The sequence below is a fragment of the Molossus molossus genome, unplaced genomic scaffold (genome assembly GCF_014108415.1).
Source record: "Molossus molossus isolate mMolMol1 unplaced genomic scaffold, mMolMol1.p scaffold_m16_p_21, whole genome shotgun sequence".
Taxonomy (NCBI): Eukaryota; Metazoa; Chordata; class Mammalia; order Chiroptera; family Molossidae; genus Molossus; species Molossus molossus.
Window position 1 is genome coordinate 49,761,836 of NW_023425357.1, and position 18,425 is coordinate 49,780,260.

Here is an 18,425-nt window from a genome sequence, read left to right on the forward strand (position 1 = left end):
CGGCCACACCCCAGGTGATCTCAGAACCAAGCTCCCATCACCCTCTGCGCGGGCACAGCTGGTACCGCGGCCACCAGAGGCCAAGGCAAGACAGGGTCTGACCAGAACCCGTCTGACGCCACGGCCCTGGCCCATCTGCTCTGCTGAGCTGTCGCCACGGGTGAGGAGGAGGCAGGGCCTTGCTCTGAGGGGGCTCATCAGAGAGGGTGTCTTCCCGTCTGCTGTTTTTGCCAACCCTGGCCCAGAGTCTTTGAGCATCTCCATGGGGATGAGGGAGAAAGGAGGCAGGGCAGGGATGAAAACCCTACACGGCGGCCGGAGAAAGTGAGGCCCAGCGCTTCCCAAACAAACCCAGAAGCCCAAGCGCCTCAGCGGGCGGGCGGGGAACCAGGAAGGGTCCTGGTACTCGGCTCCGAGGGGCCGGCTCTGAACCCTCACCGTCCTCGCCAGCGAGCTGCTGGTTGTCAGCGCCCGTGTCGGGGACGAAGCAGGTGAAGAGGACAGAAAGGCCAGAGGTGAGGGTTCGGCAAAGGCCTCTCTTCTCGGAGTTGGGTCCAAATGAGGAGGGTCTGTGGCAGCAGCCTGGCTCCTGCTCCCAGCCGCCGGCCCTCGTTCATCCACAGACCTTAGGGTCCCATGCCCCCCGCCCCCACACTGCGACCAGGGCCAGACCTCCTCCCTGTCACATTCAAGCCCAGAGCCTTCGCCTTCCCTGTCCCTCAACTCACCCGATGACCCTGTCACTCTGGGCGGGTCTCTGTGTCCCAGCCAAGTCCCCATCGCTCCCTCCTCCACACAGGTGCGCAGGCGGCTGCTCACCTGGATGCTGGTGCCCCGCCCCCGCCCCACCAGCCGGTCCAGATTCTGCTCTGCGCTCAGGGCTGAGCTAAGAGTACTAGGCCTCCTGCTGAGGAGGCCTTCCGGCTGGGACCCACTGCGCTGAAGGTCCTGGCCAGGACCGGGGCCACACTGTGCTCCATGAGCTCCCCCGCAGGCTCCGCGCCCACAGCTGGCTGGGAGCCCCACTCTCCTGTGCACAGAAACCCTGCGTGACCATAAGGCCCCTCGTGCCTTCGCCTGTCACCCTGTTCTGTCCCCACCCCTCACTCACTACACTCTGCAGCCTTCCACGCTCCGAACCCCACCTTCCTCACCCTTGGCCTTGGCCTCTGCCTGAGGCACACTTCCTCTGCCAGGTCTTCCCCTGGCCCCAGAACCCTCCCTACCTGCGCCTATGTGCATGTGGGTGTGCACATGCATGTCTGAGCGTGTGTGTGCATGTGTGTGTCTGTGTGCATGTGCATTCTGAGCATGTGTGTGTGTGCATGTCTGTGTGCACGTGCATGTCTGAGTGTGTGTGTGTGTACACGTGCATGTATGGGCATGTGCGCGTGTGTGTGTCTGTGTGCACATGCATGTCTGAGCGTGTGTGCATGTGTGTGTCTGTGTGCACGTGCATTCTGAGCATGTGTGTGTGTGCATGTCTGCGTGCACGTGCATGTCCGAGTGTGTGTGTGTGTACACGTGCATGTATGGGCATGTGCATATGTGTGTGTGTCTGTGTGCACATACATGTCTGAGTGTGTGTGTGCATGTGTGTGTCTGTGTGCACGTGCATTCTGAGCATTTGTGTGTGCATGTCTGTGTGCACGTGCATGTCTGAGTGTGTGTGTCTGTGTACACGTGCACGTATGGGCATGTGTGTGTGCATCTCTGTATGTCTGTGTGTGTGCATGTGTGTGTCTGTGTGCACGTGCGTGTCTGAGTATGTGTGTGTGTGCATGCCTGTGCGTGTGTGCGTGTCTGTGTGCACATGCATGCCCAAGCGTGTGCGTGTGCATGTGTGCATCTGTGTGTACGTGCATGTCCCAGCGTGTGTATGCTGCTTGTCTGCATCGCTGCCTGAGAGGACCAGGCTCAGTCTCTCTTCCCTCCTTGCAGGTGCGTCCCTGCCCTCTGGGCAGAAATGCAGGTGCCCTGGGCAGGATGCTGCAGGTCCACAGCACCAGGCACATAGGAGTCGGTGCCCAGGACGTGTGTGGGACCAGTGAAGGACCAGGGCGTGGTGGCTGAAACATGCCAGAGTGTCCCCCACTCTGCAGATGGTCTCCAAGCCCAATCAATCCTGGTGGCACGGGCACAGCAATGACGGGCAGACCCTGGGCCTGGCACAGGCTGACTGCCACGCAGGCCTCGCCAGCCGCCGTGATGGCCCTGAGACAGGGCCCACTCCCGTCTCCTGTGATCGGGCAGCAGCCCGCTGTCCTCGCTGGATGGAAGGCAGGGCAGACGAGGGCAACAGGGACCCAAACTGGGAGCATCTCCACTTGCTTCTGTCGCATCTTAGGGGAGCCAGCCATTGGTCCCCATCACCCAGGGCACAGACGGGGCCCCGCCTCTGCCACTCCTGCCCGATCTGGAGCAGCCGACCTGGCGTGTGCCCTTGGAGGGGTCTTCCCGGGCCAAATTTAGGCCCTTACCCCTCGTGAATGACTAAACTGGCCAAAAATGAGAGACCTCGGGAATCCGTGTTTTCCTGTAAGCTGACGGAAGTGTACGGATGGCCCGCTCTCAACATCAAAATGCTTTACTCCAAATCCATGCCGCCGTGCGCGGCGCAGGGACAGGAAAGTCAGCGGAGGAAAGAGCATCAGAACCGACGCCGAGAGCCCGAACATCGCGACAAGTAACCTGGAAAGTGAGTTCCAAGAAGGCTGGCTTCGGGCTGTCCTGAGGGGTGCTTCCACCAGACGCTGGGCAATCTTTTTAAGGGGCACTTTTGGATGTGCCTTTGAGAGTTCAGTAAATCTGTCCACAAGGCGGTACCCCCAAGCAGAACAGACCCCAACTCGCAGCCCGATCATGACAACTTGGAGTGACTGTGGGCAGGAGAGGCCTGGGGGTGGGCACAGCCCAGCGGGGGGGTCAGGGAGACTGTGGCCTGTGATCACGTTCCAGGGGTTCCCCTCTGTCCCTGCGCAGAGACCCTACAGGCATTTCAGAGCCTATGGGTGGAGAGAGGGAGGGAAAACCTCGGGGCCCAGAGGCTGTCTGAACAACCTCCGCTGAACACTAGGGACTGGAGACACACGTCCTGAAACGTCCACTCCGGTCTGTCAGCAGGAGCCCAGCTTCGCTCCAAGCAGGCCGTCGCTGTGGAAGCCCAAGGGACACGGGCAGTGGGTAGGGCCGAGCGGCCATGTCCCCACAGAGAAGGCTCCCTTTGGGGAGGCCACACACATGCTCCATCACAGACTCCTCCTTTATAGCTTCAGCCGAGCTCATACCCCACAGCGACCCTGCAGGAGGGCAGGCCGGGCAGGGGCAAGGAGAGGCAGAGACGGCAGCCAGGTTTCAGCTCCCCAGTCCTCCAGCTGGCCAAAAGGTGAGGTCAAAGTGGCAGAAGCCCCTGCTCGGCCCTGCCCACCGGAAACCCCTGGCAACGGAGAGGCAAAGGGTCCCTTCTCAAGACCCCCAAAGTGCTCGGGTTCCAAAGCTTACCGAGCCCTAAGGATAGGTCGGGCCCAGCAGGGAGTTAAAGGCACAGAGGAGCAATTCGGAGAAGCTGCTGCCTTCACAGTCCACCAGGGGGGACAGAAGAGCCCGCAGACCTGTCCACAGAGTTGCTGTGTGCCAGCTACCAAGCAGGGACGCTCCAAGGCTACATCTGGCTGAGGCAGGCTGCCACCAGCCGAGGGGCCAGGGGCTCTCTAGGTTCACTCCAGGTACAGCGACCAGACTCTCACCTGGAGCAGAAAAAATTGGGTGTCGGGTTAAGAATTCGATCGAAGAGCGAGACAGACCTGATGAAAGTCTGTCAGCTGTGTGACCTTGGGCACGCTCCGTAAGCCACCCAGCTGTACCACGGAGTGGAATCCCTGCGTCTGCCCAAAGGGTCGCGGTAGGGGATAAAGCAGCTCATCCATTCACCCCACAAATATTTACTGAAGTTCCCGCTCTGTGCCCAACCCTGTGCTCGGCGCCAGAGACACCAGGAGCAAAGCAGTCGGAGGCCCGGCCCACAGACAGAAAGCCAGTGCACAAGTGTACACGTGTTCAAGGATGGTTAGTTCGAGATTAGTGCTTGGGAAGGAGAAACAGGTCAGCCGGGTGAGGTGTTGGGAGTGCTGGGGGGAAGACTGCAGTAGCAGAATGGTGTCCCTGGGCCTCAACGAGGAACGTGATGCAGTCCGTGATCCAGGCAGGAGCAGCCCAGGAAGGTGATAGAGCTGGTGCAAAGGCCCCGGGGTGGGGGCACACCTGCTGTCCGGCACTGCAGGAAGGAGGTCAGGGCGTCCAGGGGAGTGTAGACAGGGAAAGGACAGAAAACACAGATGAGGACAGAGCGGGTGGAGGGGAAAGCAGAGGGGTGGACCTTGGCCGCCACTGCAAGGCCACTGGTGTTTGTCCTGAGTGGAAAGGAGCCTCTGCAGGGTTCTGAGTGGAGGAAGAGGGATCTGACTTCGGTGCCACAAGTCCTGCTCAGTGTTCATGCTGAGAACACACACATGAAGAGTGTGTACCTGCGCCTGGTACACGGAAAGCACACAAAGAGGTATACTTATTATTCTTCCTCATAGTATCACCAACTCACGCAGCGGGCGAGAAACACCTTACCCTACAGGACGGTTCAAGTTGAGATTTGCAGGCCTTAAAGGTGTGATTCCCTCGAGAGCAGGAGCCCCCCTCTGCACCCCTGTCACTGTCCACCTACCCAGCTCAGGACAGGAGGCCACAGCGGGCCAGACCTTGCCATCAGAGCCTGCTTCCCTAGAACCCCGAGGGCTGGATTCTAGGGAGCACAGTACAAGTCTGCCCCCTCCCTTCGGAAGCTGAGGACAGCAGCAGAGCGGGGTCTCAGGCACAACCACGGCAGCTCCTGAAGGAAGGTGGGGTCTCTAAAGGGCAGTTCCTGGCCAAAGGGGATGGAATGAAACAGAGCAGCTGGCCTCCTGGGGCCCCTGGAGAGGAGCCACCGGCGAGGAGGAAGGCCCTAGATGCTCCTCCCGGTCCTGGCCTGAGACCTGGGCCAAGGAAGACTCGTGGAGGACCTGAGGGGTGGGAATGACTGCTTGGCCAAGGACGAGAATGCTGAAACCCAGGCCTGGGAGGGGCAGAGGGACTGTCCAGGGCCACCCTTGGGGAAGGACAAAGCTTCGAAAGGGCCAGTGCTGCTTCTCCGGGGAGGCTGTGCCAGGGCAGCCGGGCCCAGGTGGGGTCTGGGAGAGACTGCCCTCCAGGTCTTCTCTGCGGGCTCTGAGGGACCCTCTGGGAAGAGCTGCTGAGCAGAGCAGGCAAACACATGGGGGGTCTTTCCCCCCAGCCTCAGGCCAGAGCTGAGAGGTCAGGGGCAAGGGGATGGGAGGCAAGGATCCTGAAGTGCACTGACTGGGGACTCCCACGGGGACAGGAAACAAGAGGGACCCAAGTCCAGCTGTGGGACTCGCCCCTAGATGGATCGTGTGCCCATCGAACCACAGCCCACGGCACGTTTCCCTGGGGACCTGCCCGCACCCCTGACAGGCCTGGGGCGGGGCAGGCTCTGGGTGAGGGGCTGGGAAAGGTACCAGGATGCGGGGGACGCGGGGGACGCGGGGGAGGGGGATGGTCTCCGGAACGCGGCTCCGGACACAACCTTTGCCTCCCTGCGGCCTCGGGGATCCCCTTACACCCAATGAGCCCGGGGGTGGGGGGCGCGACCAGCCAAGAACGAGTGGGGACGCAGGGGCCCGCGACTGAGGTGCAGGAGCCCCGCCCCAGTCCGGAAACCTCTGAGGCCCCGAGTCGTGCGGGGCGCTCCCCACTTCACCCCACCCCGCCGCCTCTGCCGTCACTCACGGCCTCTGCTCCCTGGCTCTGTGCGCTCCCGGCGCCGCGGGCACCGCTCCGCCGGCTCACTTCCCGCTCACACACTGCAGACTCCGGCGTCGCTGCCGTCGCCCGGCCTGGTCCCCGGACCCGCAGAGCGCTCCGCCTTCCCCGGGCCTCGGGGGCCACCCGCCCGCCATGGCCTGGGCCTGGGACAGAGAGCGCCGCGGCTCCAGCCCGGGGTAAGTAGTTAAGGGTGGGGGTCTGCGGAGAAGGCCGCGGGACAGGGGCGAGCAGGGATGCGCGGCCGTCTCCGGCGATGGAGATTGGGAAGAAGCCAGGGAGAGTTTGGGTGGGAGGACCCCCAGCCTTAGCGGGTGTGGGGCGGGGCTGCTCTCCGACCGGAGAGACTGTGGTTCCAGCGAGCGACCCCCGCGGGGGGCGGGGGGGGGCTCTCCGGGGCGGGGGCGGGGCCGGCTGTACGAGGCGAGGGGAGGGCGGGGTGATGCAGCGAGGAGGCGGCTCAGCCGCTGACCGCCCCTCCCTCCCCCTCCCCTCCCCCTCCCCCTGCCTCTCTCCGGCTCTGGGTCCACCGCGCCGGACCCGCTCTCCCTGCGCTGCACCGGGTCGGACGCCAGGTCTGCGCGCGGCGGCTGAGCGCCCACTCGCCTTTCGGAACGAGCCTCGGAGGCACCGGCGGGGGCGGGGGCGGCGACGGGAGAGCTCGGCGGGAGCCGGAGGAGGTGGCAGCCGGGAGCCAGACCAGAAGGAGCCTGGGAGGCAGGATTCTGCTTGCGGCTCCGAGGCGCGCGCTCCCTTGGCCGGGGATGGGTCCCGGCGCGGCCCAGCCCCTGCCCGGCCCGCCGGGCAGAGAGTGATCTGCGGTTCCCCATCGTCCAGTGGACGCCGGGATAGAGGGGGGTACCGACCGATCGCCAGTAGCCTCCAGGCGGGACCTCGCCTTCTGCGCACCACGCGCAGCGCCCCCCGCCGGATCCGCGCCGGGCAAGGGGGCGAGGGAGCGGGGCTGATTGGAGGCTGCTGGCGGCCGGGGGAGGGGGCGCCGCGCGGGGCCATGGCTGGTTCCGAGGCGTCTTAGCCCGAACCCCAGCCGGATCCGAGCCCACGCCGCCGCCATCGCCGCCTCTCCGCGCCCGGGCCGCCGCGCCCCCCGCGGGAGATGGAACAGCGGAACCAGCTCGGCGCCCTCGGATACCTGCCGCCACTGTGGCTGCTCGCCCTGCTGCTCCTCGTGGCCGACGGTGAGCGCGGGAACTTTGCTGCCGTGGGGTCTCCCGGGGTCCTTGCCAGGGCCGCCAGGGCCAGCCTGCCCCGGTCGCCGCGGAGGAGGACAAGAAGGGGAAGGCTTCGCGCTCTTCAGCAATCCCGGCTGCGGCCCGGGTCCGCAGGGGTAGGGGGAAGAGCAGCGAAGGGTCGCCACCGCGGCGGCGCCCGAGTCACTCGGAGCGGGACCGGGCTCCGGCTGCGGAGAGGCGGCCTGTGGGGCGCGGGAGTTGGACGCCCCGGCCCAGCTCCGGTAGTGCGAAGGGCACGCGTGAGAACCGCGAGCCTCTCGTGGTGCCCGGCCCACCGGCGGGAAGCCGCCTGCGTCGGTAGCCGGTCTGTGCGGCGCCCGGCAGCTGCTTCAGTGAACTTTGCTGGCGCCTGGGTGGGAAGTACAAGGCCAGCGAGCCGGGGCTGAGTGTTTCGCCTCGGGTTCCCCAGGCCCCCGCCCCACAGCTGGTCACGCCTCTCTCTTCCCCGCCCCCAGCTACATTTACCGAAGTCCCCAAAGATGTGACAGTACAGGAGGGAGACGACATCGAAATGCCCTGTGCATTCCGGGCTGGCGGGGCCACCTCGTATTCCCTGGAGATTCAGTGGTGGTACCTGAAGGGGTCGCCCCGCGAGCTGCTGCACGAACTGGCGCTCAGCGTGCCCGGCGCCCGGAGCAAGGTAACCGCCCCTCGGGCCCTGGCGGCGGGGTCACCGGCGGTAAGCAGAGGTGCGCCCTTTGGCCGCAGCCCATCTCCCACCCTCCCCAACCCCTGGCCTCTTCAACAACAGCATTCGTTACCCCCAAATCCTGTTCATTCATTCCCTGCTCCTGCAACCTCCCGGGAGTCCACACCTAGCCCCTAAAAAGCCACACCTCATCCAGTTGGCCTGCTCCTGCTGGCTGGCTGTGGGCCCAGAGTCTGAGGGGTGCTGTCTGGTGCAGGAAGACCCCTGGTCCACTGGGCTTTCCTGCCCCTGCCACTCTGAGGTCCCCAGGGCACTGGGCCAAAGAGTTAAGCTCCTCTGGGCCTGGATTCCAGAGGCAAACAGAGCACTGGGCACAGGGAGCCCCCAGATCGCCTCCGGTGCCCACAGGATCAGAGGGAGGGCCCCAGAGCCCCCACATCCACTGGCTCCTACTATACTCTAGCACACGAAGGAGCGTGCGTGCACACACCCACCCTCACACACACCTCCCCTCCACCCAGCATCCCCCCTGGAGTTCCTGCTCACGTTCTCCCACTGAATCCCATCCAGATACACTGGCCCCTCCATCCAGGTTTCCACACACGCGGCAGGAAAGGGGACGCTCCAAGCGGTGGAGAGGGCCTTCCTTCCCAGCTGGTGGCGTCCCCGCCTCCCTTCTTTGGCTGGCAGATGTGCTAGGGCAGCCCTTCCTTGGCCAGGCACCAGCTTAACCGCAGCCCTGCTTCCTTCCGGTCCCACTCCTGGAAATCCCGACATCCTCCCCGCACTCAGTCCCGGCCACATCCAAGAGGTTTCGGGTCCCAGCCCACCTGCGGAGGGTCCCCTCGGCGGGGGCGCATCTGAGTTCCCAGAGCCTGAAGGCCGAGAGCCTCATGTCTCCCTCTCTCCCTCTTTGCATTTTAGGTAACAAATAAGGATGCAACTAAAATCAGCGTAAGTGTGGAACCCAGAGCGGGCCGCGGGAGACCCCTTCTGGCTGCTTCACGCCCTGCAGCTTCCTCCCTGTTAGAAAGGCCCCGCGGCCGTGCAGTGCGGGGACCTCGCAGGCTCGCATTGGCGGCTGCTGTGTCCCGGCCCCACCTGTCGCCAGTAGTGGGATCGGTTTCTCTTTTATATAAATAGAGGGTCCCCATGCTTGAATCGTCTTCCTCCCGTCTGCGCTCACCTGTAAAATTCTCCTTCATCCTTGGCCCGCTCAGGCCCTGCAGTCTGTCTGCATCTCCTCCAGGGCATTTCTTCCCGCACCTGGGGCGCTGCTCCTCACCCTCGCAAGACCCTGCTCTGGCTGGTGGGCCCCACCCCCACCCCACACACACCTGGGAACTCGCCTGCAGCTCTCTCCTCCACCTGGGCTTCAGTGCCAGGTGTTGTGGAGGGTGTGGGGGGCAGTCTCCCAGGCTCTCGGAGCCGAGGTCATGGGTTTGTAACTCAGGGAGGAGATACACCCAAGCTTGCCCAGCGGGCATGTGCACATATCAGGGCCTGGAGGCTACCAGGTTCAGAGGTGAGGGTTCCCTGGGTACAAGGTGAGGGCCTCGAATCGGGTGCTTCCCCATGTCCTCACCAGGCCACAGGGGTGGGGGGTGAGCGCTTTGCTGCTGGGCGCTTGGGGCCGATCTGGAGAAGGTCAGTTTCATAAGTAGCAGGCGGCCAAGGAGCCCAGCAGCATCCTCGGCGTCTCCTGCCTCCTGGGGAGGGTGCGGGGCTATGTCGGTCTAGTGTCCTCTGAGGGCGGGGTGTCGTTCCTGCAGACACCACTCAGGCTCAGGCCCGCCAGATGCTGGAATAAAGAAATGTTAGTGTGAGTGGATGTGGGGGTGGGACTGAAGGCCATGGTCAGAGCCCACGCTGTCTGTTGCCCTCCTGGTGAGGCGTCGGGTTAAGATGATGGGGAACTGGGGACAGATGCGATGGGCAGGGCCGCCCTGGGTCCAGTCAGAGTGGGGAGCCCCATGTCACGGGAGACAGGGCGGAAGGAAACCTGGGTGATGGTGATACCTCGTGGCAGACGGGGTTCTGTGGCTTGGGTGTGCAATGGCGGGGCGGGCAGCCCGCCGTCCCCATCTCTGACGCAGCCCTGCGCTCTTGCAGACCGTGCGCGTCCAGGGCAACGACATCTCGCACCGGCTGCGGCTGTCCGCCGTGCGGCGGCAGGACGAGGGCGTGTACGAGTGCCGCGTGTCCGACTACAGCGACGACGACACGCAGGAGCACAAGGCCCAGGCGCTGCTGCGCGTGCTCTCGCGCTTCGCGCCGCCCCACGTGCAGGCCGCCGAGGCCGTGTCGCACATCCAGAGCAGCGGCCCGCGGCGGCACGGCCCCGCCTCCGGCGCCAACCACGTGGGCGCCCCCAGCGCCACGGGCCGCCCCACGTCTGAGCCCAGCCACGGAAACAAGAACCGGTCTCCCGGGAGCCCTCTCGCCGCCCCTGGCCCCAGAGTTGCCGAGGCGGCTGCTGCTGCCGAGGCCCACACGGCCACCACCACCGTGGCTGCGGCCGCGGCTTCCTCAGCGTCACCGCCCAGCCAGGCGGTCCTGCTGCGCCAGAGGCACGGCTCGGGTAAGAGGGGCGCGAGGGAGGGGCGGGCGGGGGGGTGCTGAGCTCAGGGCCGGCTCTGGGGTCATTTGCACATGCGTCCTCATGGTAGTTGGTAACCTGGGTGCCCCGTGACGTGTGTTGGGCAGTCTCGAAGGGGCTCTCTTCGCCGTGTTCCTGTCTTTCCTGTTGGCTGCTGTACGCGCTTACAACATGGACTTGTGGATGTTGGGCCTGAGGTGTGGGGAGCCCTCTCTGGGACGCAGGCTGTGTGCGTCTGGATGCCGCCTGACTCTGCTGGCTGACTCTGTCCAAGCAGCATGGATGGGCCTGGCTAGGTAGCCTCTGCTGTCTTTGTGGAGGTCCCGGATGGTCCTGGACACCGCGGGGCTGGCCACTCGGGAGGAGAGGCTGCTGGCGGCAGTGGGGGTGAGGGAGGCTTGGCACACAACTTCCCAGGGTGCCCCCCACTCCCTCCACCACTCAAAGACGGACCTCAGAGCTGTGCTCAGCTTAGTGTTCACTCCCTGTGTCTGACTTCAGGCCAGCCATGCCCCCTCTGAACCCAGTGCTCGGCTGTGTTTGGCACCTAGTCGGCATCTCCCCAGCCTTGCAGCACGGGGGGGTCGGGCTCTGGGCAGCACATGAACCTTCCCAGTGGATGGAGCACCTGCGGCCCTGCCCTCCTGGTTCCCAGAGTGCAGTCTGCCTGCTGCCCGCATTGGAGTGTGTTGAGGAAGCGGCTCGGGGTGCTCCTGCTGGGGCTGCGGTGATGGACAGCCTAGCCTGCCTCCCTGGCTGACTCTCCAGCCTTCCAACAGTTGGGACCCTGACATTCTGTCTTCCACATCAGTTCGGTTGTTTCTTACTCGCTTCTCACTCAGTGTACCCCCCTGCGGGGCCTCTCTGTGTTGGTGAGGATGCTGGCTGCATTTGGAGGCCATGTCTCTGTCCGGTGCCACACGGGAACCCACAAGGCTTTCCCCCAGGCTAAGGGCGAAGGTGAATCCGCTGGGGTCTGTGCCGGGCCAGGCTCCACCAGCTGACTCGGAACCTTCTATCCTCAGTATTAGTTTAGGATAACACTAGCTGCTGTGACAAATGAACCCCAACATACTAGTGGCTTAACACAAATCAAGGGTATTGTTTCTGGTTCACCCCAAGTTCTGCTCCGGACCGGGGCATGTGGTGGCTCTGTTCCATGCGGTCATTCAGGGACCCAGGCTGACAGAGACTTTACCGTCGTCAACAGTGGCTTCCGGGGTCACTCTGGGCACCGACATGCAACCAACAGATGAACACACTTGCCAGAGAGAACCTCGTGCCAGTGCTCAGATGCTACATTGTATACAATTTAGTGGCTTCTTCCTTAGGCATTTGGAAATATTCTAAGCATGTATCATTCTCAGAAGATGGAGAAAATGGCCACTACAGTCATTTTGGTAGGGTTGCATTCTTGCAGAGAAAAGTTGGTGTAGAGAATGGCAAGGCAAGTTTTTAAGAAGTGGTAGATGTTACTTCTACCCAGTTCATTGGCCAGAACATAGTCACCCAGCCACAAGGCAGGCTGGGAAATGTAGTCCTCAGCTTTTCCCAGCGGAACGGCCTGTGACTCTTCCGATAAGTTAGCCGTCTCCCACGGGCACGCAGCAGGTGTACTGAAAAGTGCACATGGGCTTGCAGAGCGGTTAGCTTGCTTCCATGGGGCCACGTCCGCGAGCAGCACTCGGTCCTGTGGCGCGTTCTTGGGGTGCAGCAAGCCAGCCTGTCGCCCAGAGCCCCCAGCAGCCAGAGCCAGAGGGGGAGCTCCAGTCCGGCAACCTCAGGCTTGGCCTCCTGAGCTCACAGTTCAGAGCAGCTGAGAGGGGAGGGGACCAGGAGGGGCTGCTGCCACTTGGTTTACAGGCAAGAGTGTTTGCCGAGTGTGTCCGTCAGGGTGCTGGTAAAGCAGATAGTGCACTCGAACAGGGCCAGAGGGGAGCTAGCCTTTCAAGGTGTGGACAAAGTTAGGGTGGCCAGAGATGGACGAGTGTGTCCCCAGGGCCCGCAGCTACCGGGTCCCTGGGAGCAAGGGGAGGAAGCAGTCAGCAGAACCCAGTCTGAAGGAGCCATGGCCTTAGTGGAGGGACACGGTCAACCCCCGGTGGCCCAGCAAGGGCCTCACTGTCCTCCTGCCCTCCAGCTTCCCGTCAGGGCCTCCCACTGGGGACTGGACACCTGGGGTGCAGCCTCCAGGTCTCAAGGCAGAGTGGGGGAACGTGGATGGTGGATCTAGGGGCGCAAAGGGAATACCCCAGCTCTCAGAGGGCAGGGATGGAGTCCACCCCATCCGACTTCTGGACAAACCTGGAGCTGAGTCTCTAGTGAACAAGGTGGCCACAGGCCTGGCTCAGGGGGACACTCAGGCTTTGTCAGATTGGCAGCTTCAGGGCAGCCCCGGCCCCACCCCCCAGACAGTCACCCTTAAGCGCTTGCTCCTGGAAGGAAGTCAGACGCCCCAACAAGACCAGGTGGCTCTGTTTCTAAGTGAGCTGCTGTGGCAATGCCAGGTCGGAGTGGGGGTGTGGGGGGAGTGGACGTGACTCCCCCCTTCAGCTTCTGCACTGAAGGCCAGGAAACCCTTTCTGTGCCCCCGATGTGCCCCAAGCAGTCAGATACATATTTTGCACTAAAAGTTTATATGCAAACACTCATTCATTTCACATCTCATGTGTCAAGAGAGATTCTGATATTTGTACTCAGAAATAACAGGGGCTGAATTAGCAGCGCCAGCTCAGGAGACCGGGCCCCTTCTCAGCCACGTGCGTCCATCTGCCTCCTAATTAATCTGCATGTTGACCCATTTTTCGTGAGCACTTTGTTGCTGGTTGCCATTTCTAGAAAAAAAAAAAAAAAGAAGAAGAAGAAACAAACCCTGGAAAGCCGGGAAAGGCGCCGAGGCCAAGCCCAGGTCCGCCTCAGAAGACGACCGTTTGCAACTGAACCGCTGAAGTGTTGGCAAGAAGTTCCCCTCTGCAAGGGGCCCAGGGCTCAGATCTGTGGCCTGTGAACCTCTAATTAGCCCCGGGGCTGTGCTCCCAGGAGAGGTGCCCGGCGCCCACGGAGAGCCGGCTGAGTGTGGCGCATGGCTCCTGGTGCCCCCACGGAGAGCCGGCTCCGTGTTTCAGTGAACACAGAGAAAGCCAGGGCCACGGGGTGCTGGCGTGAGAGAGGCTGCTACCGCTGAGAGCCATTGAGAGGATGTCGCCATGGCAACGGTAAACCATGAGCCAAGGGGCCTCTGGCGAGGTGAAGGCACTCGCTCGTCACCCATGCCCTCAGTGGTGGCAGAGCTGGTGGAGTGGGGACAGGCGCCGTCACCTGGGCTCTTCATATGCCTGGACCTGCAGGGACTCGAAAACCACCGCCTTAACTCAACAGCCCACTCTTCCCTCGAGCTCTGATGTGACCGGAGGGTCACCGGGAAGGAGAAATCCGGCAGAAGTTGCTCCGGGGGGTGGGGGGGGGGGCTCTCTGAGCATCTGGAAGAGCAAAGGAAAGGATTTCATCAGGAAATGGCCAAGCCTCCCGGCTGGCACGAGGCGCTGGCGCCCTCCTTGACCGCGGCCGTGCGGGCGGTTCGCGGCCACCTGCCAGCCTCTCGTCAGCTGGTCACGCGACTGTCCCGGGTGGAACCAGTGGTGGTGGCCGCGCAGCCAGCCCTGGAGCATCAGGGCACCCCCGGATTCCTGGACACAGCCGTCTGTGTCCAAGCAGGGATCGCCCTTCTAGCTGAGGCAATCAGGGGAGGCTTCCTGTAGCTGGTGTGTGAATTCAGGGGCCTTGGTCTGCCTGCCGAGGTCAGTCCTGGGGAAGCTTCGAAAGGCCTCGCATTCCCTCCGCACACCGTGCCTCGTGGAATGAGACAGTCCCACCAAGTGCAGCGAGTGGCCTGTGTCCGTCACTGAGTGGCCGTCTCTCGGCAGCAGGGCGCCCCAGCCCGAGGACAGAGCAGCACTGGACTGTAGCGATGGTGAGCACGAATGCAGAACCTGCCTTTTACTGAACACTCACCAGGTGCCACGTGTGTGTCTCAGGGTTCCCTGCTCTGCGGTTCTGCCTCGCTCCCTGCCTCACTTCAGGCCCTTTGCTCCCAGAGCCCAGGCCCCTCCCCAGCAGGTGACAGCCCCCACGAGGAGAGGAGAACACCAGCCTTCCTAAATGTCACCAGGAGCCAACCCCAGCACGAAGCTTCTCATTAAATCCACCGGGTGGGTTGAAACATCCATGTTTCCAAAGCGCCGAAGGCTTCCCCACGCCTCCGTGGGGATAACCGAGGTCAGGTGCCTTTGGGGTCCGATACTGATCAGCTCTGCGCCTTGCGGACAGAGTCCGGGACGCGGCTGCGGCCTAAACCCCTGAGCTCTGTGGGAGATGCCGGCTCGGGTTAGGCACGTTGGCGGCGGAGGGGGAGGTCATCTCTTCTGCCCCCGTGCTCTGCTCTTACGAGGCATCTCTTGGAGACTCTTGTCCAAAGCAGTGAGGAGCTTGCTTTGATCTGTTGTAAGGTGACTGTCGGTAAAGGGGCTGTTGGCACCCTGGCATGTGCGGGGACAAAGCGGGAGGAAGATCATCCTGGGAGGTGCCGGGAGCCTTCGTGGGCTGCGGGCAGTCGGCCAGGATCCTACTGGCCATCTGCCGCCCTCCACACCCCATGGGAGCCTGCCTCCCACCCAGCACAGAGCCCGGATCTCCCAGGAAGGGGGCCTCAGGGAGAAGGTCCCGGGGGTGACATGGCACAGGCTGCCTTGGCCCAGAATTCCATGCCAGCCATTCCTGCCAGCAGTCCGAGCCCCAGGGGGATGTTGGCACGAGAGACCCCAATCAGTCCCCAGCCTGCCCCTGCTCCCCAGCCCTCTGCCTTCAGAGGGACCCACCAGCACTCTCTGGCAAGGACGGGAACAAGGGGCCCTCCCTCTGCTGGACACTGGGCATGCAGGGGGGTGCAGCCAGGCCATTCTGATTATTATTATTGTACACGTAGAAGTTAGCGTAGATATATTTTTTCAAGCAGTTAACCAATTAAATCTCCAGGTGGGCAGATGAATCACTGTATCCACATTAAAAACTAATGTAACAGAAATATGCAAGGCAATAATTCATAATGCGGCCTGGTCACAGAGTCCTGTCGTAACGCGTGGCAGGTCCCAGGCAGCTCCTCGGTGCTAATTTTATTTAATGAGCACATGTTATAGAATTTCCGGAGCAGCGTCCCTGGGCAATTAAAACGTGTTAACCTTTTCAGTGAAACAGTGTTTCTAAAGGCAAGTCCTCAGTGTGGAAGAGGAAGAGAGACCCAGGCTCTCTGGAGGCGGACGCTGGAGGAAAGAGCTGTTGCGCCCTGGTCTCTGGGCATGCTGGCCCCCCCGTCCCCAGACCTCGGGCCCCTGCCGTCATTCCTGCCTTTGCTCGGCCAGGCCCTGCACTGCTGAACTGGGGCCATGCATGGGGGAGGGGGTGCAGCCAGGAATGGCTAAGAGAACCTGGGTGCAGTGCTGACCTCTGCCCCACCCACCCAGCACCCAGGCTCCTCCCACTGCCTGGTCACAGAGGGCATCACCCCCGTGGACACCTCCCACCAGGAGGTTTGTCTTCGAACCCAGGGCCCAGCTGCCTACGACTGGGGTGGGACGGGCCGCAGGTGGGATCAGCCGGGACCGAGGGGCTCACATCTCGTCCGCGGCCTGCCCCCCGCCTGCCCCACTCGACTGCCCCCTCGAACATCTCCATTTGCTTCGCACCCAACGGCAGTTGTTCCGAGTCTTCGCCCTAGTTACCGGCGCACATTAATTTTACGGCAGAAATTAATTCTACCCGATTCCGTGAGCTCGCGTATTCCTCGCTGACTCCCTCTGAATAAATACCCATGAAGAGGCTTTAATTAAAACAGCAGCAAGGGAAGCGGCGTCCTCCAAGGTGACGTCTTCCCAGTCAGCTGCGGCCGGGCCACCTGGCCTGCCTGGCGCGGCGTCCTGGACGTCGGGGTGAGGAGCACGGCCCCACATCGGCACACAGCGATGTGGGGACCATGGGGGACAGAACCCTGGCCTCCCGGGTCCTGCCAGAGCTGGCTCTGCGACGGCCAGCTCAGACGGCCACCTGGGCTGGGCTGGACGGCAGACTGGACAGAGCGGCTGGGCGGTGCCTGGCAGCCACCCCGGCCCACGTCGCGGAGGAGCAGTGGCCGCTGGTGTGTGGCCCATGAGCAGGGCCCAGGGGCTGGGTCTCAGGCCTTTCCCGACGGCACCGGCTTGGGGCGTTTACGTGAAAGTCTCCTGAGTTCTAGTGCTTGGGCATGATTCACAGCCTCTGAAACTGTGCCCCAAGCCAGACCCTTCTGCAGGCTCCAGTCCTCCGGCCGCGGCCCCTTTGCCTTGGGCTCTGTCGGGACGATGTTTTGTGTCCCCTGAGGCAGGGGCAGGGAGAGTGGGGAGTGGGGAGGGGTCAGCCTCAGGAGAGCCCCGACACTGCCCCTGGCTCTTGTGGGGCTCCTGGACCTTACCCATGTCCCCAGATGAAAGGACGGTGGCTGACCAGGGCCTGACTCTTTTTCTTTTTCTTTATTGATTTTAGAGAGAGAGGAAGGGAGAGAGAGATAGAAACATCGATGAGAGAGAACATCGATTGGCCGCCTCCTGCATGCCCCACACTGGGGATCAGGCCCACAACCTGGGCATGTGCCCTGACCGGGAATTGAACCGGCGACCTCTTGGTGCAGGGTCAGTGCCCAACCACTGGGTCACACCGTGCGGGCTATGGCCTGACTCCTATGTGCCCTCTCTGCTCGACTCCACAAGCCCCTGCCGACCTAGAAAGGGCCCCAGGAAGTGCCAAGAGGGAGCCTTCTCCGTGGAGGGGCTTGGCTGCCCTACGACATACGCACAGCGTGGTCCCAGAGTGAGCCGGGAAAGGCCAGGGCAGGAGGGGGCAGGATGGGACAGGCCAGGACAGGCTGGGGCAGGACGGGGCGGGCCGGGCCGGGACGGGGCAGGCTGGGACAGGCCGGGGCAGGAGGGGCAGGACAGGGCAGGCCGGGGCAGGACGCGGCAGGACGGGACAGGCCGGGACAGGACGGGGAAGGACGGGGCAGGACGGGGAAGGACGGGACAGGACGGGAAAGGACGGGACAGGACGGGGAAGGACGGGACAGGACGGGGAAGGACGGGACAGGACGGGGCAGGACGCGGCAGGACGGGACAGGACGGGGAAGGACGGGGCAGGCCGGGGAAGGACGGGGCAGGACGGGGCAGGCCGGGGCAGGACGGGATAGGACGGGGAAGGACGGGGCAGGCCGGGGCAGGACGGGGAAGGACGGGACAGGACGGGGCAGGACGTGTTGGGAACAGGGGTAAGAGTCAGTCTGTGCCCAGTACCTGCAGGCAGACAGGCCTCCGTGCTCATGCTAAGTGGGTGTCCAGGTGCAGCCCAGAAGGCCAGCCGAGCTCATGTTGACAGTGGAGTCCGGCCCTCTCCCCTCCCCCAGACGCATCGAGAGGGGGACTGACCCGCCTCCACCAATTCGTGATTTCCGAGCTCCCCACTTCGACCCCAAGCGCTGGACTGGCACCGAAACATCAAGATGCCTGAAACAGGGCACTAGCGAGTGCCAAGCTGTGCAGTTCAGGCAGGAGTTGGAGGGGCTGGCGTTGTGTGCAATCATGGAGTCTTCCTGGAGGGGGGGGGGGCCTTAAATGCCGAGGGCACTTTGCAGCATGGTACTGGGGACAGGAGTTGGAGAGGGACCACACTGTCTTTTTACTCAGAGAAAATAATGACCTGGACGACATCTCCAGTGTAGCAGGCGCTGGGACAGCAGCGCCGGGCAGTCCGTCCAGACGGCCCCAGGCCGCGTGGTTTCATGGGCTGTCCACTCACAGGCACTAGGAGCTCGTGAGTCAGGCGTCCACCGGCTGTTTTCTCGTCCCCTGCAGGCACCAGCCCCACCTACACCACAGACCCGGCCCTGTCCCTGCTCCTCTTAGCTCTGCATCAGTTCCTCGGCCTGCTGGTGGGGCACTGACTGCCGCTCCGCCCTCCGCCCCGCACCCCTCCGCGG

At 63.1% G+C, this 18,425-nt stretch overlaps 1 protein-coding gene across 2 annotated transcripts; it reads left to right on the plus strand.

The window, feature by feature from the left end:
- Positions 1 to 6,988: 6,988 nt before the first annotated feature.
- On the plus strand, positions 6,989 to 18,425 carry VSTM2B (V-set and transmembrane domain containing 2B). Of its 2 annotated transcripts, XM_036275854.1 has the most exons (5): positions 6,989 to 7,070; positions 7,580 to 7,764; positions 8,698 to 8,727; positions 9,886 to 10,354; positions 18,301 to 18,425. In XM_036275854.1, the coding sequence occupies exons 1-5, from the start codon at positions 6,989 to 6,991 to the stop codon at positions 18,387 to 18,389; spliced, it is 855 nt and encodes a 284-aa protein (XP_036131747.1). In that variant the 3' UTR covers positions 18,390 to 18,425. The 2 variants fall into 2 exon arrangements, with proteins under 2 accessions (XP_036131747.1, XP_036131748.1); XM_036275855.1 differs by lacking the exon at positions 8,698 to 8,727.